The sequence below is a fragment of the Sycon ciliatum genome, chromosome 8 (assembly GCF_964019385.1).
Source record: "Sycon ciliatum chromosome 8, ocSycCili1.1, whole genome shotgun sequence".
Classification (NCBI taxonomy): domain Eukaryota; kingdom Metazoa; phylum Porifera; class Calcarea; order Leucosolenida; family Sycettidae; genus Sycon; species Sycon ciliatum.
The window spans coordinates 8,086,127-8,109,289 of record NC_088650.1 but is presented as its reverse complement, the minus strand read 5'-3'; the positions used below and the strand labels follow the sequence as shown (position 1 = coordinate 8,109,289).

The following is a 23,163-nucleotide window of genomic DNA, read 5'->3' as shown; positions in this document are numbered from 1 at the left end:
AAGCCCATCCACTGCGGAAATCCATTAGTTGCCTGCGTCGGGCGTGGCACAGCCAAGACGACCGCTCCGCCCCAGCTATCTGCTTTACGTACGATTGCTGTTTGAACACCAGAATGGCGCTAGAGCTACATGTACCTTCTAGATCCTTAGCCTAGGGCAACCGCGTGCCCCAGAAGAACTCTGCGTTCCGTGCCGGCGACAGAACAGGAGTCGACAACGTCGGTGGCAGTACTAGTGTCTCGAGGGAGGCGCCTGGGCACAGAGTACAATGGTTATGTAGTCTATTGTCTAGTATTGAGTATTGTAGGTGCACCCTGCAGTGTATACCAAGGTATACCCTGGCTCTAGCTCCCCCTCCTCTACCCACAATCACGCCATGTATACATGTACTAGGTGCGACAATTGACGATGATCATGTGGCTGCATCATCTTGATCAAAACCCAGCCACTTGCACTCTTTACAATGCACTTTGGCCTACAATTATTACAAAGCTACATGTAGCCTTTGAGGCTTTGTACTATTGTAGGCCGCCGCGCCTCGTCCCACGACAACGCGTAGACCCGAGTACAGCCCAAACGACAAGTACAAAGACTACTAGTACTGCGTATAATTACACGTAAGAGACTTGAAGGCCGCTACTACAGTATTACTACAGTGTACTTGACACAATCTTTATTAGGAAACTTGAAATGGAGATGTGAAACACAAATACACCCATGTAGATGGAGCAGCAATGCAATACAATGTCCAAAAACTCAAGAATTCATTATCATGGGACAATGTTCGGACTACTACTAGACTAGCTGTAAATCATGGTAATTACTAGTTCAAAAATGTTGGGGTGGGAATCTCGAGAGTCAGAGGAGGCGCAACGCGTTAATTAACGTCGCACCACCCGGACTGCGGGAGTCCCATGCCCAGACGCGCCTCTGCATGCATTTCACAACTGGGACAAAATCCATTGTACTACAGTACATGATTGTATGTCATGCAGTGTAGTGGTGGCAATGGTCTAGCGCGCACTTGTGCATTTTATTGCGTGTATTTTGCCGGTAAAAGAGGCTTTGTTTTGGAATTTGGATATGGTTGTCCGTGTCGTCTACGTAGTTGTTACTAAATGTTTGTAGATTGTTGTGTGTATGCACATACTCATCGTACAGTACATGTGTAGTTGATTTACAATCATGTACTGTAGTGTACATGCACAGTCACGACATGACGTACATGATTGTATTATCGTGGCCAAGTAACACGTTATGCATCTACAGTTCCAGGCATGCATAGATTAGAATGCCTACAAAATCTTCGCCTACAAAATGAGCATAATAAATTAGTAGGCAGTGCCGCAGGGATCACGTCCACATGGTTCACGATCTGGCGCAGAACAGAAAGAGTTGATCGTCGGCCTGAGCGGCGTGAGTTCTTCGCACTGGCAAGCAACCGTGTGCCACCGGTTTTCATGGCTATCACAGTATACTAGTATCAGTCTCATATCTGGCATAGCGCATAGAATCTACGCAGTGATTGCATGCTTGGATGTGAGTTCGCACACATGGCCGCTCTGGCTCGACAATCAGTGCTGACCAGTCTGTCCATGTATGACGTCCAAGTGTCGGTCTCTCGCACTGGCTTGCCAAAAATTCGGGGCATTTCGCACATGTGCATAGCTATCGGCCAGCGTTTGAATCACACCATGGCAGACCCGTCGAAACCATGGGAGGTCTTTTGGATTGTTGGATCTCTACTACTAGTATTAGTACTAGTGTAGCTCTCAGTACCGTCGACGTCCCTCTTACTCTTTTCTTCACATGCTTGTGATAGTTGCTCGAGTGGCTCTCTCTCTAGAAAGTGCCCAGAACTACTTGGTGAGTATGATTATGAAAGGCCTTACACAGCGACGGCGTGAAAGTAGGAAGGCCTAGCGCCTACGCTCAGTGGCCGGCTCTCGGGTTTCTGCAAACATCTGCGCGTGCTGCAGCTCTACGGCGAGCGCCACAAGCCAAAACTGCGTGTTGCGGTGGCAGCGGCGGAGAACAGGAACCCTTGTCGTGGTAGGAGAAATTCTAAACGACCTAGATCGCAGGTACTAGGTTGACGCTGTGACAGTTCTGCTTTGGAGTGAACGCCGAACTGTGGACTGAAGACATTTTTTAGTAACGAACGTCAGTTAGCCGTGTGTCTGAAAGGGAGAAGATTAATTTTACTGCTGAGTAAGCTTGCTGTCGTCCTGAGTGGATTGTTAGAGCGATGGCGCAGCCACCGAGTGATTACGTTCAGTTGAAAGAAGGTCCTGTGCCCACGGAAGCCGTGGACTACGTTGAGTACGTTCCTGTCGGAGAGGATAGCCATGGATACACCGAAATGATTGGAAAGCAAAAGCAACAGCAGCTACAACAACAACAGCAGCAGCAGCAGCGCTACGTGAAACCCAGCAAGCCCGCCGAGAATGTGTTTGTACCAGTTCACCAGCGCCAGGCTTCACACAGCAGCAAGCATAGCTCTGAGAACGGTCGCTTTGACATGCCGGAGTATATGAACGCTGCCAGTGAGGAGAAACTGCCGCTGTCGACCACCACTCCCGTCAGCGATATTCTTACCCGGAACGGAGTTGGAGGCACGACTTCTTTCAATCCAACTTACGGGAACCTACCGACCGGCAAAACCGTGCAGGGTTCCCTTCAAGCTGACGATCTACCTCCTCCACCACCACCGAATGTTTCGGAAGACGCCGAGCTCCCCTTCTATTCTGGCGTATGCAAAGGACCATCACCCCAACCCAGTCCAGACCTGCCCCCCGCAGTCGTCAACAAGAAGGAAAAGCGCTTGGCCGATAGCGTGCTGTACACACAGCAGTCCGTTCCCAGTAAGGGCCACGGTAGCAGTTTAGTCAGCAGAGAAAGCACGACTACGACCGATTCGTCGGACGAGTACCATCAGCGCAAGCAGTTTGTCCGGACTTTGTTCTGCGCGCTGTTCGTGCTCTTTCTGATGAGTGCGGCGGCGATCGGTCTCTGCGTGTACCTGTTGCTTAGCTGGCCCAGTGATGGGAATAACAATTGCTCGCCGTGCTCTACTGCCACCACTCCGCCTGCGCCACAAATCAACAACCGTAAGTGAAGTGTGGTTTTTGCTGCTGTCATTCTAGCAGGCATAGTGCCAGTGCAGTGCAGTGGTTGTCGTTTGTAGTCTGTGTCCCCTGTTTACTGGTGACTACATGATTGTAGTGCTAGTGCAAGTGGTGTTTAGCCTTAGTTTAGGTGAGAGGCGCACTATGAGTAGGTCTACGAGGCGGGTCACTGTTCCGCAAGAACATCACAATGGGACAGGTGAAGTGTGATGGTTTTGTTCAAAAACCCGTTCGCGTTTCTCTGTTTTTATCGCACGGGGGTATCGTGTAGTGCTATGGCGTGAGGCACCATACCGGTGGTTCGATGGCCTGACACGCAGCGTTGTTCACCCGGAGGTGATGCGCTCGCCGGCAGAAGTACCATGTTCGAAGTCACGCTCGCTACAAATAATTGTACAATGGCTGGCTCGCTCCATTGTGTGTTACCGTTAGTGGTGGAAAGTCGGTAGTTGCCTTTGCATTGGGCCGTTCGCGATGAACTCGTCACACCACCAGAGGCTGGAAGAGATAGCAAAAATGACGCACTTTTAGAAGGCGATCGGGTGGATCTTCTCCTAAAAATAGGCGTGCTCTGAATCCTATAAGTCCTATCTCCAGATCTCGTATGGAACCACTTCCAAAGCTTCTGCAATCGATTCCCGTGCGCAGCGATTCGCACCAATGAAAATAGTTTTAGGTGCCGGTTATCACTACGATCGGAGCTAGCTGGGCATTTCCACACAGTCACAACTGATGCTAGCCGTCACGTCGGTGAACACCTTCGCTGTAGCCTGCATGCTTGCTTCCAGCACCAAATAACAGTTACTGATCTCGGAAATCACACTTCATGTCAAAGCAAAGTTATGGACTGATTTACTCGATCTGCTGACAGCAGATTGTGCTGTTTCGCTCGTTGTAAGGGAGCATCTCATAAGTTCGCATTTTGTTTCTAAACGTAACGCATTTCGAAACGGGGGTAGGGGGGTAGCGCCCTTTTCGAATAGAAAAATGACTGTTCGCACATTTTCTGGAACTGTACAATCTGCTACCATGCTAGATCCCTGCAGCAAATGAGTGTGTTTAGGTGGAGATCTACCTGTGTTTGCAGATCAGCTAACCCTTGCACTGCATGCATGCAGGCTACTCAGAGGTGTCAAATGTCACACCAGCCTGATCAAACCATGTACATGTACCTGGCCAGCGTTTACAGCAGTACAGTTGTTGTGGAGGAACTATGTTTATGTGCGTGTACATGTCATTGATTCTACTTGTACTCAGTAAATGCGGTACTACTGTATGCCATTCACGGCCGCTCTAGCAAAACATTCATATCCATGTACATGTACAATCATGTACATAAGCATACCATAGCATGGGGCATGGACGTGTACATGTAGTGTACAGTAGATAAACACAGAAAATGTGCGATAAGACTTTCAAATAGAGGGGGGAGGTAGGGGGGTAAAGTCTATTCGAAATGCGTTACGTTTGCAAAATAAATGCGAACTTATGAGATGCTCCCTAACTGTTTTTTTGTGATCGCTTGTAGAGTCGTGTGATTTTTGTACATACCTGTGCTCGCAGCGTATGGTTGTAGTTTGAGTGCCGCCTTGTGAATTAGTCAGTTGTGGAGTGTCAAATAGCCTGATTGTCATCTCTGAAAACTCTTTTTGTCACCACATGAATCAGACAATCCTATCACCAGTCTGTTGCTGCACTAAGTACCTTCAGCAGCAGCAGCAGCAGTGGGGAGACCATACATGGGATAAAAACTGTGAACCTGCATTTGAAGCAGAGGGGAGTTGGTCACGCCATGGGAAGCTGTTGTCCATGGTGGCATGTAAAGAAGCGTTCCTGTGCACTGCGTTTCATTCGGTGGGCTTCCCCTGGCCTGCTTGTGTGGAACAAGGACAGACTCTGGAGATACGGTCCGCAAATGCCCGAGCTAGGATGTGACACATCACGAGCATTGCTCCGAATACGCTCGGCGTGTGCGCAAGCCTAGTCTTATCCGGTGTTGAGAACTGCTGCCGCCTCTATGTTGCCCGTATACTGAGTAACTCATCATTTTAGTGTTGCATAGAAGGCAACTTCAAGTAAATAGTAGTAGTAGTAGTGGATATTCGTGGCAGAGCTAGTGAAAACACGGAAGTACAGGACTAGCTCACTGTACTAGAACATATGGGACAACGTCAGCACATGGGCCACAGAGTACAACACCTCTGGTCGGTTGTGACTAACAGTTTCACGCTGTATGGAAATCTGCAGACGACTAAACCGGACGATGTCAGCAAAAGACCTTTCTCGTGACGGTTTCGGTTGGCCATAATAAAATGATTAATAATGCACCGGGCTCATAGCGGACTGGCTGGTTACAGGCCTTCTACTCAAACTTGGGCAGTTTTTTTCTTCAGCCTATTGGCGAGGCTAAGTATTGCATAGGAAACTGCATGCCCCATTGCTTGGGTATTGATCCAGTCAGTGTGCAGGCTGGGACCGTCAGGACAGACTCAGGGCGGATGGCACTGCTTGGCGTGAAGGCAAAGAGACACCGTGATTAATACTGTGCAATAACACAGTGGTGGGTGTAGTAACATTTGTACTTCATATGTATTCTAGTAACATTTGTACTACATATGTATTCTAGTGCATTGCAACTATCATTGCTGGGCGACAAGATCAAGAGGGCCAGGGAATGTGCTCATTGTGGGCAAAACTAATGAACCAAGTTGTCCTGCTGTGATTGTTTTGGAGTATTCTTGTGACTCTTGTCTACCATGCATGTTGTGTATTATTTATTTCACTTTCCCGTGGCCTGGGAATATAGGCCAACATGGAGGGAGGGGGCTGATATAAATATATTAGGACAGCTTTAGCTGGTCAAGTGGAAGGATATGGGTATTTTGGTCTACTCTGTGCATGCAGCACTCTTCTTTTACTCAACATACATGACTCACACATAACGGGGAATAGATGGTATTGGAGAGTTAATTTTTTAGTACATGCGTTGAACGGACTGGCCCAGTGTTCTTTAGTCTGCGGTTAAAGTCAAGACTGACCATCACCAGCATTCTTTGGGTTTGACAGGGATTGGTAACTTTCCTAGGAAGTTTTACTTTGGCAGATGTGTTGTGCTGCTGAAACATTTTCAGGCACTCCTTAAGAGTCCTTGCTTCCGTTTGACTCCAATTATCACCATACTGCCACTGGTGCCATGGTCAAGTGCAGCCAGTGGAGAGGCAGGACTCCATTCTGAGAAACCTGTTGACATTTTGCATCCTAGATCAGCCTCGTGATCAGGCCGCAGCATTATACACTGAGGCCTTAGCTTAGGGAGGTGAGTGGAAAGGGCCCTGCATGGCTACTGATATTAAAGAGGCTATGTGATTACGTCATCATGTGTGGTGTTTGTATGTAGTGACATCACAAGCACTGGTTTTCTACTCTATACAAAGCATAATATTGTACATGATGATGTCATTCCTTTACATCATCATTTGAGGTGCGTTGTATGCAGTGGAATCATACAGAATGTGTACTTCGAATTATGATGATGTCATTTCAAGTTGTCCTGTTCTATTGTAATACATGATAATTATTGTAGCTTTTGCCATGGATTTGTACTGGCAGATCAGCCCATTTTAAAAGTAGTCTTTCATGGCCCGCAATCAGTATCGCCGTGTGGGCCATGTCAGTGTGGGCCATGTCAGTGTGGGCCATGTCAGTGTGGGCCATGTCAGTGTGGGCCATGTCAGTGTGGGCATAGTGTTAGTGTGGGCCATGTCAGTGTGGGCCATGTCAGTGTGGGCATAGTGTTAGTGTGGGCCATGTCAGTGTGGGCATAGTGTTAGTGTGGTACATGTCAGTGTGGGCATAGTGTTAGTGTGGGCATAGTGTTAGTGTGGGCCATGTCAGTGTGGGCATAGTGTTAGTGTGGGCCATGTCAGTGTGGGCATAGTGTTAGTGGTAGCAAGGTTTACAGAGGTTTGTGTGCATTAGTAAAAAATCAAAGAGAGAAAAATCCCATCCATGTTCAAGCCATGATTTGACTGAGTGTTTCCAAAGCCATTTAGCTGCAGCCAGGCACATGGCATTATGTTTTCCTATGGGGTACTTCAAGGAAGTACTTGTGGACAACAGCTCCCCGATGATTGCCATTGGACATGGCTAAGTGGCAGCCAGCTGATTCTCCTGATACCCAACTATTACTTGGCAGAGTCTGGTTTCCTGCGCACTTGTAGCTTATTACATTGTAATCCTGCTAGCCTATCGGCATGTGTATAATGACTTTAGCAAGATTTTGGCGGGAACGTGGAAATAAATAATGATATCCCATGTACAGTTGGTTCCATTGATGCTGGTCCAATGCATGGGGCCCACTTCAAGTGGATCTTAAGTAGAGCCATTCTTATCACTTCCTTTCCTTCAGCTGTCTCCTAGAACTCTTTGCCTGCTGTCTACTATCACCAACTACATGATGTACTAGGAGCCATAATAATTATGATCAATACAGCAAAGTAGTTTCCAATGAATGCCCGGATACTTTGGGACCAACCCTAGTTGAAACCATTCATGGCAAGCACACCAAACATCGAAAGGCCATCAAAAATACTTTCTTCAGATCCCTGACTAGCCCCCCCCCCCCAAAGCTTGTCTTCTCACCAACTTGATCAGATAAACAACACAGCCCGGAATGTTGTAAATCAAGAATAGTGTTGCCTGATGATTGCATAAGTATGAAACTCGGACGGTAACGACAAACTAGCCTTGCTTGCCCTTGTTGTTCCGTGTAAATCAAGAATAGGGAGGTTTCGCTCTACGTAATTACGTATGAAAATCCGTATGCCGTATGCGCCTGGGAGCGAGGGCAACTTTCATACGTAAATCTCTCTACGGATTTCCGTAGGAAAGCCGTTTCCTACTTTGGGTCCTCCGTAGGACTTAATGAAATATTTTTCGCACGTTCCGAAATTATCCCGGCAATTTTCAAAACGTCCCTTCTATTCCTAGTTTCCTATGCGACCAGTTTAGACATCCTACAGTACATTTCAAAACTATAGACGCGTAGGGTTTTTGAAATATTTCAAATCTGGCTGGAACTTTTTGAGAATAGTTTTCGGAATATTGCTCAAGATCGCTCCACAATTACTCTCATATAGTTTCTAAAGGATTGGATAACAGACGCCCAATTTGGAAAAAATGATGCACAAAGTGATCACAGATTTTATGTGGTATAGATGCTGGCATAACGGTTTTTGCCTAGGTACGCGTCTATAGTTTTGAAATGGACTGTAGATCCTGAAGTCTGGGCCATTTTCGATTGTATTTGTGTCATGTCAATCCAGTGCCTTCGTCTGTACTTGATCAAACCCCGGTAGTCGATGGGAAAAACGACTCCTTGGCTGTTCTGGCCGTGGAAGGCATGCGGTCGTTGGAGGAGAGGCTGGCACTTCTTGAACGGACGGTGAGTGCTGAGGTGGATCCCACGACGACGCCGGGGCTTGCTCGACACGACAGCAAGTTGACGATGCACGTGTGTGTGTGTATGTGTGTGTGTGTGTGTGTGTGTGTGTGTGTGTGTGTGTGTGTGTGTGTGTGTGTGTGTGTGTGTGTGTGTTTGGACAAGTATCGTAGTGCGCATGCATTGGTTGCACACACACAGAGGGCTCTCCTCGCTCAGTGTATTCACAAGCAGGTTGTGCATGCATGTACACTTTCTACACACAGGCACACATGACAATGACAGCTGTTTTGTCAAAACTGACTCTGCCTTCGTATATCAAAGACCACATCAGAAAGGGTAAGACAGCCCCGCTATGTTATGGGGTAGAGGTGGTGGAATGGTGTACTCTTTACACGTTCTGCTCTGCTTATAGCTAGCTGTTGCGCATCTATCACATGACCATGCAGGGCAGCCATGTTGTTTACAACTCCACTCAACCCCTGCACCCATGGGTCACATGATGTTGGCCGTGTTGGTTCCACTGTCCACATGCCAGTGCACTTTCTACACATATGCAACCGTGTGGCAAAGTTATTGGAAACCACTCTATTGTTCTGTACTAATACCGGTATGCACCTGTGATGATGTCTTTTGTTTCTTCATCCTTCCTCCCCTGTGCAGGTAATCCCATCCGAGGATTACGCGCTTGACAAGGGGGTCTTTGACAATAAGGTGCTTAGTGTGTGCTGTTGTGATACCTTGCTTAATGTGTGCTGTTGTGATACTTTGCTAACATTAAACATGAGTACAGCCAGACCTCGCTTAACCGCACACACACACACACACACACACACACACACACACACACACACACACACACACACACACACACACACACACACGCGCGCGCGCGCACACACACACACACGCATCCGTTTTCCACAAAAAATATCCTGATAGGCGAGGGAACCGGGTAACCGAATACCGGGTATGCTGGACGCACCACGTATGCTGTAAACCTGTAACCAGCTATTTTCTGCCGGATGGCGAGGGATCCGGATAAAAGAGGACCGGATAAGCGAGATCTGACTGTACAGGAACATTCGATACAAGTTCACAATTGTGTAAGGGGGGGGGGGGTGGGAGGAGAGTCTCCCCAAACCAGGCAAGTATTAAACTTTGCTATGCTGATCCCAATGCTCACTATGGCAGTTGTGCCCGCCGTGCATTCCGAGAACTGGGTGCGTACCGGCGTGTGGCCGATTTCTCAGCTGCATTGGCTTTGTGTGGCCCGCTACGCACTACGCACACCCCGCTGTATCTCATCAAAGTGCGCGCACGCACACGCACACACACACACACACACACACACACACACACGTAGCTACTTTGCTGGCTCGCGACGTAGGTGAGCTTTCTCGCAGAACTAGGCCCATGTGCACATTACTGGAATAGCTGCAGAGTTGCAGATAGTGACGCTCCACAAGAATGCAAGGCTCACAGTGTGTTTGAAGCCAGAGTAATATTGCACTTGTTTGAAATGATTGTTGATTGGGTGATGGCGGCGGCCTTCCTGCGGATGCGGAAAACTCTGTCTTATGGCGTCTCGCGCGAACCGTAATTTTTTTGTGATTGTCCAATTAAATTTGGGCTCTGGAGAATGGTGTGTAGTGTAAGGTATCCCGGATTAGCCGTGCGTGTTTACGGCCGGTTTGGTACTTGTACTACTTGGCAGTACATGCTTGTTGTATGCAGCTCAATACTGCTCTCCTTTTCATTCTGCTCTCTTTTCATACTGCTGTCCTCTCGTACTGCTCTCCTTTTCATGCTGCTATTCGTAGATTCAAAACGCGGAGGCAGCGCTTGCATCGCACCAGTCGTCCCTGAGAAACTTCAAACAGTATCAAAACAGTGTAAGTGAAAGCGAGAGTGAGTTGCGCAAGTGATGTATGATCTGCTGTCATAGTTTGGTGGCTACGTCGCGTCCTAAAGGTTAAGTAGTGTGTATGTGTGTGCGTGTGTGTGTGTGTGTGTGTGTGTGTGTGTGTGTGTGTGTGTGTTGTCGTAATTGCTCTGATTTCCTTGCACAGACGGTACAAGTCCTGGAAGCTATGTCTGCAGCTGTCAGTGAAGTGCATCAGAATTTCACAGAGGTATGTATGACCTTGACCACATTTGCACTGCCTGGACTGAATCTCACACTCTCACTGAGATTGGGTGGCTGAATAACCGTACCCCTGCAGCTCAGGACCTGATCCCCGAGACCTTGACTTTGTATTTTTTTGTAATACCTATCTGAGACTTTTTCTCCCTTTTCAATACCCTCACGGCTATAAAATATCTAAAATTTGATTATACTTTGGAGTGCTTCCCTTTACACTGTGTTGTCGCCCTAGCAAGTAATGAGGGATGGAGATATAAGCACCATCCGTACAATGTTGAGCTCACTGAAACAAGAGGTCTCCCCAACACCCGTGACCCGATGCTCTGCATTGATTCAGGTCTATCCTGACGTTTTCGCGCGGACCTTGATGCTCATATGACATGCTACAAACGCTCCACTAGTACTCCTTTATATCTGCATCTGGCTCAGCTCTCGGTCAGTCTGATAGCTTTGTCTGGTCCACATGGTCATGGTGTGAATGATGTGATGGCTGCTAGTAAATAGTGTTGTGTACAATTTGTGTGTGATTGTGTCTTTGCGTAGGCGGTGGCGGGCTTCGACCAAACGCTGCGTGACAGCCGGGTTTTCAGGGTAAGTGAAGTTTAGCGTTGGCTTGACGGGTTCTGTTATGCACATTACCAAGAGTCCATAAACAAGAGTATGCAACTGTGATCTCTTTTCTGTGGGCCAGATGCGCGGCGCGCTGCCTTCATTACATCATTCAGCTGCAGTCCGCGCACTGCGGAAAATCAAACACCGCACTTTCCCTCCAGTTTGAAATGAACTTTCGTACGGAACTGGAGTTCACGCGCCAGAATTCAGAGATTGTGTAGGTACTGGAACGAATCGAGCAAAAACGGATGGGCTCGTGCGAGAAATTGAGAGTTTGAATGCATGCTTTCAGAGCGAGATGAAGGCAAGTTACGTAATGAAGGCAGCGCGCCGCGCACTGACCCATAACCACAGTTGCATACTCTTGTTTATGCACTCTTGACATTACTGCTATCAAGAGTGAATAAGCGACCAAGGGAGTGCTATTTTATTACTCCGCTGCTCTCTAGAACTGGCTGGAAATGCCCAATGGGAACACTACACCGCGTGATATGAGTTTTTGCCGTTGGCGAGCCCCACGGAAAGGGTGTCGGGCGTTGAGATGTTCTGCTCTACGTTATAAAAACGCGGCGCAAAGAATCCTGGGAACTCTCTTCACGTTCCCGTAACGTAAAGAAAATCGATCCTGCTCTCCGTTCACGTGGAGAAATCACGTGGAATGTGTACTGGGAATTTCCCCTTCCATATTCGGCAGTTTTCTGCCTGCACTTGAATGATACCCAATACATCCGTACGCATTTTCTTTGCATGGGCCACAACATAGAGAACCTCATTTACGCGTAAAAATCCGGACCTAAACCATGCGAATCCGTAGACTCTAACCCAGACTCCTGCTCTCTACGCGGTTTCTCTACGTTTCACGTATAGCAGAATCTCTCTACTCTTAGGAGCTTACGTGTATATACTTTTGCTGCTATGCACCGCACTGCTCGATGAAATCCGACTGAGTACGTTAAGGGACCATCGCAAAAGTTCGCAGAAGCCCCTGAAACGAAGAGCATACGTTTGGGGGGGAGGGAGTCGGTGCGAAAATCGCAAACCGGGCTTCAATTCAAAAAAGTATTGACGACATAATTATAGGAGCTGTAGGATTAGCATGCCATCACAGCCGGCGTAGATCGCTTGAATGTGAAAGCAATATACACCAATCAACGTTCATTGTAATGCTCAAAGGATACAACTGCATAGCTCTAGCTGTTCTCGTTCTTAGATCACCCACTGCAAGGTGATCATCGTTGCATTTATAAAGTGCTGTACATTGTTACACACTGATACAACAATGCTTGTGTAGTATATTATAATAATAATATTATTATGTGTGAGCATCCAAGTGAAAAAATGAAGCCCATATTGTGACTGTCGTTTCGTTTGAGGGGGGAGGGAGGGGGTCAGGCCCGAAACTCACGGTCTTCGTTTCGGGGGCTTCTGCGAACTTTTGCGATGGTCCCTAAGCCTGCGCCCTGCACCAGTGCAAACGTCCAGTGCTCACAAGCCTGGAGCTACATAGCGCCCCGGCTTTACATGGGCTGGCATGATCAGATTTCACTGAGCAGCACTGTGTGATTAAGATACAGTGCGTACTGACATTGTATGTGAAGTAAAACCTGTGTTTGCCGTACCCTGTGCTAAGCGAAATCCCCAAGAGTGTGCAACTCCTGATACCCTTTCTATGGGGTTCGCCGACGGCGAAAACTCACATCACGTGGTGCAGTATCCCAGTTGTACGTTTCCAGCCCGGTTCTAGCGAGCAGCGGAGTAATAATAAAAGCACTCCCTGGCAGAAACTCACTGTGTGTATGCAACTCGTCCCGGCATAATCATGGCAGATTTTCAGATTGCGCACACGCTATACTTAGTTGTACGTAGTACAAAATGTACCTGAGACGCGCGATGCGAGTTTTCGCCGTCGGAGACCCCATATGCCGAGTTGCACACTCTTGGGGGGTTATTATACGCTTGGTGTTACTGACACTAACTGTACAATCCACTGGATTGACATAGGGTTTCCAGCGTGTTGTTGCTGCGAAGCACATGCTGTGTACAACAATATCATTGCTCCAAGCGTGCCTATATAAATACATGTTTGGCATCCGGCATACAGTACTGTGTACCTGAATGCTCTCTGTCTCTCTGCCTGTCTGTCTGTCTGTCTGTCTGTCTGTCTGTCTGTCTGTCTGTCTGTCTGTCTGTCTCTCTCTCTCTCTTTGGTTCCTACTGACTAGAACTGCAAAGCAATGCAGAGTAGATGTGTTGGTGATGCGACACCGTCGACCCTTGCTGAGTACGACACGGTTAAAGGGTGCTTGATGTACAAGGAAGAGGTGCCAGCGGTAAGCTCTCTGCCTGTCTCTGTGTCGTGGTGTGTGTGTGTGTGTGTGCGTGTGTGAAATTGTGCCAGTGCATCTAGTGTCTGCTTCTATCAAAGCAGCGTGCTGTCTATACTGGTTACCCCAGCAAGTGTAGGGTGTGCATAGGTAACTGTCTTGGCCGTTTTATGCTGATGTACTCCGTGTGGTGTAGACCAGGTACACATTGGTGGTCGATTAACATGGAATCGCCAGTTGTGTGGATTACTACCAGGATTAGCCAGTTATCTGGCGCTAGTCTTGCTCTTTCTCATTCAGATCTTGTTCGCTATCGTTGCCATAAGAGAAAATCTGTGGATGCACATCCAGTGCATTTGCAGATTTGCGTGCTTCTCTTGTGACGGGCATATACGTGGTACACTCATACCTTACTTATCCGGGCGCTTCGGGACCGGACACTGCCCGTAACTTCGAGGGTGCCCGTAACTCTGAATCACATACATTTTGATTGGGAAAAGGCCATCGATATGGCATATGACGTCAATATTTCTACGAAAAGTGACAAAAGAGTAGTAATATTTCCCCTGAAACTCGCCCAAATAGTGCCCGGTAGACCGAAGTGCCCGTAACTTCGAAGTCCGGATAAGCGAGGTATGAGTGTACATGGTGTGTGTGTGTGTGTGTGTGTGTGTGTGTGTGTGTGTGTGTGTGTGTGTGTGTGTGTGTGTGTGTGTGACTATGTTGAGTACGGTGGGACGATTTCTATCCGCACCGAGGCTTCAAGCCTCCCCAAAATGGAGTCGGGTTGAAAGTTAGCCGGTCTCGAAAGCAACGCGTCAAACTAACTCCACTGTCATATTCGTGCCATTGATTGGTGTACAGGCAACTGTTCTGGATCAACCAATGATCCATTCTCGTGAAAGGCATCGTATGTTGTGACACGTGTTGATGTGTTTTGAAGTAGTAATTTCACACACGAGGTGCATTTCATCGCTCTTTTGTACTTCCACTGCCTCCGTGTTGTGCACAGGGTCACGAGCTGATTTCAGTGAATTGTGAGGCGGAACAGTCTTACGTCGTTCCCATGCTGAAGCGTGAGAGCGACCTGAAAAACGTGACCGCCCCACTGGCGTACTCGTGCCATTGCTACATCCCAAAGGACCTGTTCCAGCCACGCGTGAATGTCGCGTGCTCGTTCCGTATGTACACATGCGAGCTGGCACAGTTGGTAACATAGGTATGAGCAGCTAACTGTTGGCGTCTTCAGAACTGCTGCTCGTGGCGATGATGGCCATGATCAGCAGCGGAAGCAATGGTCTAGGGCCAACCAAGATTGACCGGGTTGTTGACTTGTCTCGACCTTGGTTCGCTCGGCAGTTTGGACATGAGGTCAATGCTATGCTGTCACCACCGACACCTGCTTTAGGTAAATTCCTGGATGCTGCCCAGGCTTGTGGAGTTGAGATTGCTAACCGTGAACTTTTCGTTTTAGTGTAATGCATCTGGCGCAGCGGAATATGTGCACGAGGCAATCATATGAGGCTGATACTCGCAAGACTGAGTGCTATAATAACACCCATTGTGTTCTGCAAAGACTTAGCTCAGTAGGTTCAACTTTCAATCATTTGCCGCCAGTAGAGAAAAGGGTCTATAATTTTCATACTGTGTAAATAAGCCTACGATTCCTTTCAAAGCTTTTGTTTACTCTGCTGCTGTTGAAATCGAACATACATGATTATACAGGTACCAACACTTGAGCGATAGGTTTTTCATGTTGCTTGTCCTTGTTTCAAACTAAATTATAGTTTTTTTTTCTCTGTACAATGAATAGTGTAGTATATTGTATACCTCAGTTCTAGGCGTCTTACGGGCCAGGAATGGATGACTTATGGTTATGGTACTCCCAGCTTTCTGTTCTTTTGCATGCGAATCTGTTTGCAGAGCCGAAAAAAGACTTCACTGGCATATGTTGCCCAGCTTCAAGATTGTGCCCTGCAGAACCATGGTATTACAGTGTGGGCTGGCTGCTAGACCAGTATGGCATTTCCCTGGCATTGTACCCAGGCCAGTAGGGAGTCAGTTGAAAGGAGGGGGTCAAATGACAGGCAAAGGATACCGTAGTGTCTTGTATATAAGCCTTTTTCTCATTTAGAAGCCTGATTTTTCAAGATGCACAGTCGGCACACAAGCATGGTTTTAGTGTTGACATACATAGAAATACTTAGAAGCCTGTCTCATATAGAAGCCTGCAAAATTCCCCCAGAAAGGTCATAAACCGCGGCTTATAATATACACGACTTTACGGTACATAATGATATGGTCCTAAGAAAAGTACTCTATATCCAATGCAAGTACTAAAGTAGAAAAAGTATGTGATGCCCAGGGTACTAAATACTAAGAATATTGAAGTTGCACTGCACATGAGTGCACTCAGACCACTACATATACATGATGTGTGCAGAAAGAGTGCATGTTCTACAGTCAAGTACTGTAAATCAACAAATATCCGGCGCGTATTTATTTTCGGCTACCGTAGAATCCCGCGGATAAACCCAGGCCAAGTTCGAACATCACGAAGCTTCCTCGTACAAGCCCATGGGCCTACTTCAAGTAGGTCGTACCAAGAGTCCATAAATCAGGGACTCTTGGTCGTACCATGTGCATGTGCGCAGTACAAGTCCTGGAGTTTTTTATTTTTTTACATTTCAACACAATCATCAGTTGTTTTTGTTTGCACAATGGTTTTCAGCAATATCTGTCCCCACAGGATACCGCGATTCCGCGGACGCGGAATTTTCCGCGTTATTGGTTATCATCCGCGTTTTCGTGAGATTTCGCATAAATCCCGCGTTATTCATGAGAATGTACAAGAAAATAGTGCATGCTGCGCTGTTGAAAATGTACTACAAAGTCGTATGGGTTCATGAGTTTGTACGACAAAGTTGTATTCTTGCAGGGGACTGCACGCTAAAGTTGTACCAGCGACAGATAACTCGTGCATAATGACCGCATTAACCCGCATATTTGCCGCATAATGGCCTGTTTTCGCCCGCATAATTTTAGGATTTTGTCCGCGTTATTCGGTGGGGACAGCAATGTACTTCTCACTTCCTTGGTACTTTTCAATAGCACAATTTTGGTGTCAGTGTATAAGCCCACCGAAATGTACTTGTGAAACAGATAAGCCCATGGGCTCAGCTGCAGGATTCGGCCGAAATATAATATTATTCTTTCACATTGAATCTTGCAAACAAAACTTGTTCAATATTTCGGCCTTGTACCTTGCAAACAAGTATCAGTATACTGGTATACAGGCAGGGGTAGCACAGGCTGAAATTTATATGGGGCACAACAGTGTTTATTATAGCCTTTGGAGGCTGAAGACGTGTGAAGCTTAAACGCGCTGAAAATCATTTGTAGACTACCTACTAGAATTACAGTCTTTTTACGTCAAGCATCACTCATGTGAAATCTACACCGTGATTGTTTTCGTCAAATATCATATCTTCTCTTTTCTCTCTCTGCCGCGGTGCTTTTTGTCACTCCATTGTCGTGAGTTCCCTTTGGAACGTAGACGAGAATTATTATTATATTATTATCACACATTACTCGGCATGATCGCTCTCCTTCGAGTCAACCCAAACGAACTCACACTTACAGTGCACACGTAGTTTTAATTTGATTACCGGTGTACTGCCTTGACAGACTCTGTTGTACTTGCAGTATTAAAGGGGAAGTTAAGGCAAAAATTAAAATTTCACCAGTTGTAGTCTTCGGGGTGCTGAGTCGAATGGTCGTGGTCCGAGGAAGCTGAGACACTCCCTTCCTACTTGAATCCCAATCGAACTCGCGCACTCCCACTGAAACTGGGTGACTGCGCCCTACTAGATGGGGATTTGTATGCAAAATGTCACTAAAAGCGCCATTTCGTTCTTATAAAAGCATGGATGACCGCGATTGGCCCATATGTTGTAGTCTTTTGGACGCTGAGTCGATTGGTTTTGGTCCGAAAAGGCTGCGATGCAGCGTTCCTCCTTTATTCCCAATCGAACATGGTTGAACAAGTGGTCACGTGCTCCTGCGTACGCCAGTCACCTGGTCACCGTGCCTGCAGGGTACAACTTACTAGCCTGTTTGACCTTTTTTGGGTGCAGTCCTGTCACTCGAGTTGAACCTTGGTGTGTGAAAGTTGTCGCCTGCTGGCGCCATGGCGTGGTGACCATGGTGACCAGGTGATTTGGGCACCCAGGAGCACGTGACCGCTTGTTCAACCATGTTCGATTGGGAATAAAGGAGGAACGCTGCATCGCAGCCTTTTCGGACCAAAACCAGTCGACTCAGCGTCCAAAAGAGTACAACATATGGGTCAATCGCGGTCATCCTTGCTTTTATAAGAACGAAATGGCGCTTTTAGTGACATTTTGCATACAAATCCCCATCTAGTAGGGCGCAGTCACCCAGTTTCGGTGGGAGTGCGCGAGTTCGATTGGGATTCAAGTAGGAAGGGAGTGTCTCAGCTTCCTCGGACCACGACCATTCGACTCAGCACCCCGAAGACTACAACTGGTGAAATTTTAATTTTGCCTTAACTTCCCCTTTAAACACTACAACTACAATTATGTACATAGCATAGCTGCATACCTTACTGTCCTTTCAGAATCGTATACTCATGTGAACTACATGTATTGCAGTATGCACCCGCTTACTGATCCTCATGCACTTGTGAGACTCGTGGCAGCATTGTAGTCTGCAGAAGTGAGCCCAACTGTAGGCGCAGCTTGTTGTTCCACACTGTTTCACAATGCAAACACGCACTTGTACTGTGCAAGTGTATGACCACAGCACTCTCGATCGACTCCACAACTTTGCCCGCCGTCATTTCCACCTCACCGACAAGATGAGCGGCAGGAAATGTCTAAGGACTTCAACCAGAACTACTTTGTACATGTAAATAATTCCTTGCCAAAACGGCAGACAGCAGCACGAAATAATTTTTATCATCGATCGAAGACAAAACATTCAAAAAGTGGATCCACGGCCGGCCACTCAATTTTTATGGTTTTTTTGTGGCAGAGTATGGACCGTCATTTTGTTACCATGGGAATGTTCAAATAGAGCCTGCGCAAAATACAGTAAAATGGCGACTGCTGTTTTGTTGATTCTCTTTGTCGACGGGCAGCTAGCACGATGGTGGGTTTCTTTATGGCTCCTTCTGTAGTACTTGAACGACCTCGAGGAAAGATATGTTTGGCTCATATGTGTAGGTGAACATCCCCAAGACGCGGAGGACTCATTGTCCTGCCGCGAAATGCAAGAAGCACACGCTTCATAAGGTCACCCAGTACAAGAAGGGAAAGGATTCCCTCTTTGCTCAGGGTATGTTGCATTGGCAGGTCTGAGTCTTTTGAAGAGGTGGATATCTCGACAACTGTTATTTCGCCGTTATGTATTTCTATAGGTAAGCGTCGTTATGACCGAAAGCAGCGTGGATTCGGTGGACAGACTAAGCCAGTCTTCCACAAGAAGGTACGTGTTTGCCCTGAGAATCGGTGCAAATTTTGTTTTCAGAACTACTTGAAATGAAAAATGTACATGGTTGTTCGTGTACCCGAGTCAATGATAGTTCATGTGACAAGCTACTAATATTGGTTACATTTCCACCGTTGCGAGTTAGTGCTAGTTTTATTACGGAACATTTTGATCGTGATAATGTACGACCAAAGATTAAAATATATTTCAAAATAACTGTCCAGTAATTGTATACTGCTTTCACTCATAATGCCTTATGTGTTATTAGGCTAAGACCACCAAGAAGATTGTGCTGAAGTTGGAATGCACCGTGTGCAAGCAGCGCCGTCAGCTTCCCATCAAGCGTTGCAAGCATTTCGAGCTTGGAGGTGACAAGAAGAGAAAGGTAAATTTTGATGTACTACTTCTAGTTCCATTACAGATTCTGACTAGTGATCTCTCAATTGCCCTGTTTGCCACTGTAGGTGGATGTGCAGAACGTATTACTGTTCTTCCTCATTTTATGGGATATCTGTACAGACACAATGCAGTGTTCCCCCATGTATCCCTGTCTGCATGTGACTGATATTGTTGCCTGGTTTTGGGCAAGCCATCTTCAATGACCGGCATGGATCTAGCTCCATGCGATCAGCTTCTCATCACGATGCGAGACGAATACTGATGTGAACTCTGCAGCAGCCTTTTTGTTCTAACGATGCACGAGGAAGCTCTTTTCTGTAGCAGAGATCAGTTCAGTATTTCGTACCCACTTGATGGATTTAGATTGCCCATTCCGGTACATGTAATGTCTGTTCACATGGTTGCATTTACTGTACACATTTGGGAGAAGCATATCAAATTCCCACCTTTGTGTTAGCGACGGTGCAATTTACATCATCACTTTGTGTTTCTATGTTTTATTTATTGTTGTGTACAGGGCCAGATGATCCAGTTCTAAATGTTCCGTCAAATACAGACTTTGAAAGACAATATCAAGGTCCAGTTGATGTGGGTGTATGTGTGAATTGGTTGTGAGGCATCTTCGATTGCCTGTGAACTGATGCGTCTTCAATAGGGACCTTGCGTTTGCATGGCGTCCTGTCCCTCTTTACTGCAGTTGCGCTCTGTGAAGTCAGACCGGGCCGGGGTGCACATTTTGCGCCCTGTTTTTGCACGGCCCTTGACGCCCTGGGAGTGGCACGAATGCGGCTGGGTGTACACATGTACAAATACGATGATGTAATCAGAACTGGTCCAGGGCGTCAGCTTTGCACTTTGGGTTGGATTTCACCGAGCACAACTGTAGGTGTGTGCATGTGACCTGCACATATGAATGGTCAAAAATCATGTGCAGAATAAGGAGAGCTTGTAGGTTGTGCAACTGTGGATATTGATGAGTGCGTGGCACGCTGCCTCCATTACGTTACTTGCCAGTGTCGCACCGTGGTTGTGTAGTGAAGTCCATAACCTCTGGTACATACTTCGTTCTGGTTTTGGTTCCTGCCATTACTTCTAGATTTCAGTTGCATGAATTTTGGTTCAGTGGGACAGCTGTTTTCAATGTGCAAGGGAAGTGTGGTTGTGCTGGCTTGTTCCACAGTATGTACTATGTAGTTGCATGTCGTGATAGTGGTAGCGTGCTGCGCATCTTGCCCATAAAAATGGTTGCATAGTTGGAAACAGTTTTCTGATAATTTGAACCTCCACTTACATAGAAAATGTGTGGGATTTGTGCTGATAATTCGAAGTTAGCAAGGTGTAATTTGAAGTTCATTGTACACTCTACTGGTCAGTTGAGTTTGCATGAGTAGGCTGTGCCGGTCAGTTCAGTATCTGTGTCTAAGGTCCATAGCGCAACTATGCGTGACCATGAGAGCATTTTGACATACATATTGTCAAGAGTGCATAAACAAGAGTATGCAACTGTGGTTATGGGTCAATGCGCGGTGCGCTGCCTTCACGCTCTGAAAGCATGCATTCAACTCTCAATTTCTTGCACGAGCCCATCCCTTTTTGCTCGATTCGTTCCAGTACCTACACAATCTCTGAATTCTGGAGGGAAATTGCGGTGTTTGATTTTCTGCAGTGCGTGGACTGTAGCTGAATTATGTATTGAAGGCAGCGCGCCGTGCATCTGGCCCATAGAAAAGAGATCACAGTTGCATACTCTTGATGGACTCTTGATATTGTGTTGTGGGTTCATGTTTGAATACTGTAGAGGCAGAAAATTTCGTCCAACTCCAAAGAAAAGGAGTTCGTCCGGTTGAAAATTTCGTCCATGGATCATAAGAGTGTATAGAAAAGCTGGACAAATCGATATTCGTCCTACATTTAATTTAGTCCAAAAGCTCCTTGGACGAAAAAGACGAAATTAAATTCCGGACGAATATTTCTGCTTATACAGTAATTAGAAGTTTTTTCCTGGCATTTCGAGGTTCGAATTATCAGGATTCCACCTGTACCCGTTTATCATCTTTGTGTCTTTGTACACTGTTTCACCACGGGTCTAATAGGCAGACCGGCAGTACAGTAGAGTCGCACGCCGAAGTTTGGAATACAAAGAGCGCCACATCACGTTGGTGTTGGTTGTCTGGCAGCTTTTGTGCTACATGTGTTAAAGTGTTGTCGGGTTCAGCACCCATATGGTTCAGATGGTCCCAGACGGACCGGGGCCCTACCAACCGTGGATGGTTGTAGAAAGGTCTCTGTTTCCGAACACTGTGTCCTCCACCTTGTTTCATGCTCTCAAACCAACATGTGTGAACTATAACAAGGTTTATCTAATGCCACAGGCAGGCATAGTGGGATGGTCTAAGACCATGATTGAGAAACAGAGGGTACCAGGTTCAAGTCCTGCTTGGAAGCGGAAGGAATTTTTCCAGCCGTGCTGCGACCCACAGTTAATTGGGAACTCGTGGCCTGGCACGAGGGTAACATGGATGCAGCTAATGGGATTTCGGTCTTTGACCAATTGGTGGTGGGTCTGATCTACTCACCTCCCACCGTTTAGGCGCTGCATCTGCGCCTTTGATCCTAGAGGGTGGTGGCGTTCCCACGGCGGATGCGGAAAACTCGGCTTTCAGCCGAGTCTCACGCGAACCGTGAAATTTTTTTATTTTTTTTATCTAATGCCATGTGTAAGTGTGCATACGATCCGGGATGAATTACTGCAAAGTACGGCGAGAGCGCCCCACCTTGATTTTACAGCCAGGGAAAGGAAAATCGTATGGCAGAGTGCAACCGGCACAGTTTTTATGGTGTGAGAACCATAGTGCACTGAGGTCACACTTAGCGGCAGGTTTTTTGTGTGGAGCTCGTGTCCGCTCGAAGGTAAATTGAGTACGGATTGACTGCACAAAGTGCAATGTAGGTACTTGTACAGTTGAGTCGCGTGCCCAAGAACGTTGCTTCCTAGGGGTTAGCCTGGGACATTCTTATTTTTGAGCAATCTGGCTGCGTTCTTATAGCACGTTCGTTTGACCTACAGACAGGACACCACCTCCACGAAAGGACGAGATGGTGGGGCACTCTCGCGGTACTTTACGGTATAAACGATGCAGCGCTGGCTGTTGCCCCTCATCTTGGGGCAAGACTGATCGGCGATCTTGGAACTTTTGCAGCACTCAACCCATCTGCCCCCCCCCCCCCCATGTGTGTATGGGTACAGTTCTCGCCAGAGGAATTCGACCTCGTGAATTGAATAGGAGTAGCAGTCTGAGCACTGCGGAAATTCCGAAACACCCTACATGATATGGTGTGAATGTTATGCACTTTTGTTACTGCAACCAAAACTTGGAAGTGAGTTAGGTGTTTGACCCAATCAAGCCGCTTGAAAAACAGATGAGCAGGTATGAGCAATTGTGGGTTTTAACTAGTGGTGTGCACGGGTAGTCGGGTACCCGTGCTACCCGTGAGGACCTCGGGTAGACGGGTACCGAATCGTACCCGAAAACCCGAAGTCGCAGATGACATGTAGAAAGAGTAGAGAGAGAGAGAGGTCTACAGTGCACGTGTGCAAATAAT

The 23,163-nt window shown here is 47.0% G+C and overlaps 2 protein-coding genes across 2 annotated transcripts; both read left to right on the top strand.

Moving 5' to 3' along the window:
* The first annotated feature begins 1,767 nt into the window (after positions 1–1,767).
* On the top strand, positions 1,768–15,615 carry LOC135823178 (uncharacterized). Its single transcript, XM_065336026.1, has 8 exons — positions 1,768–3,110; positions 8,453–8,571; positions 9,232–9,282; positions 10,392–10,463; positions 10,641–10,703; positions 11,258–11,305; positions 13,549–13,656; positions 14,663–15,615. Exons 1-8 carry the CDS (start codon positions 2,249–2,251, stop codon positions 14,867–14,869), a joined length of 1,530 nt encoding a protein of 509 aa, XP_065192098.1. The 5' UTR covers positions 1,768–2,248; the 3' UTR covers positions 14,870–15,615.
* Positions 15,616–18,718: 3,103 nt separating this feature from the next.
* Positions 18,719–20,130, top strand: LOC135823177 (uncharacterized). Its single transcript, XM_065336025.1, has 5 exons — positions 18,719–18,822; positions 18,897–19,008; positions 19,091–19,158; positions 19,430–19,546; positions 20,078–20,130. Exons 1-5 carry the CDS (start codon positions 18,820–18,822, stop codon positions 20,096–20,098), a joined length of 321 nt encoding a protein of 106 aa, XP_065192097.1. The 5' UTR covers positions 18,719–18,819; the 3' UTR covers positions 20,099–20,130.
* Positions 20,131–23,163: the final 3,033 nt, after the last annotated feature.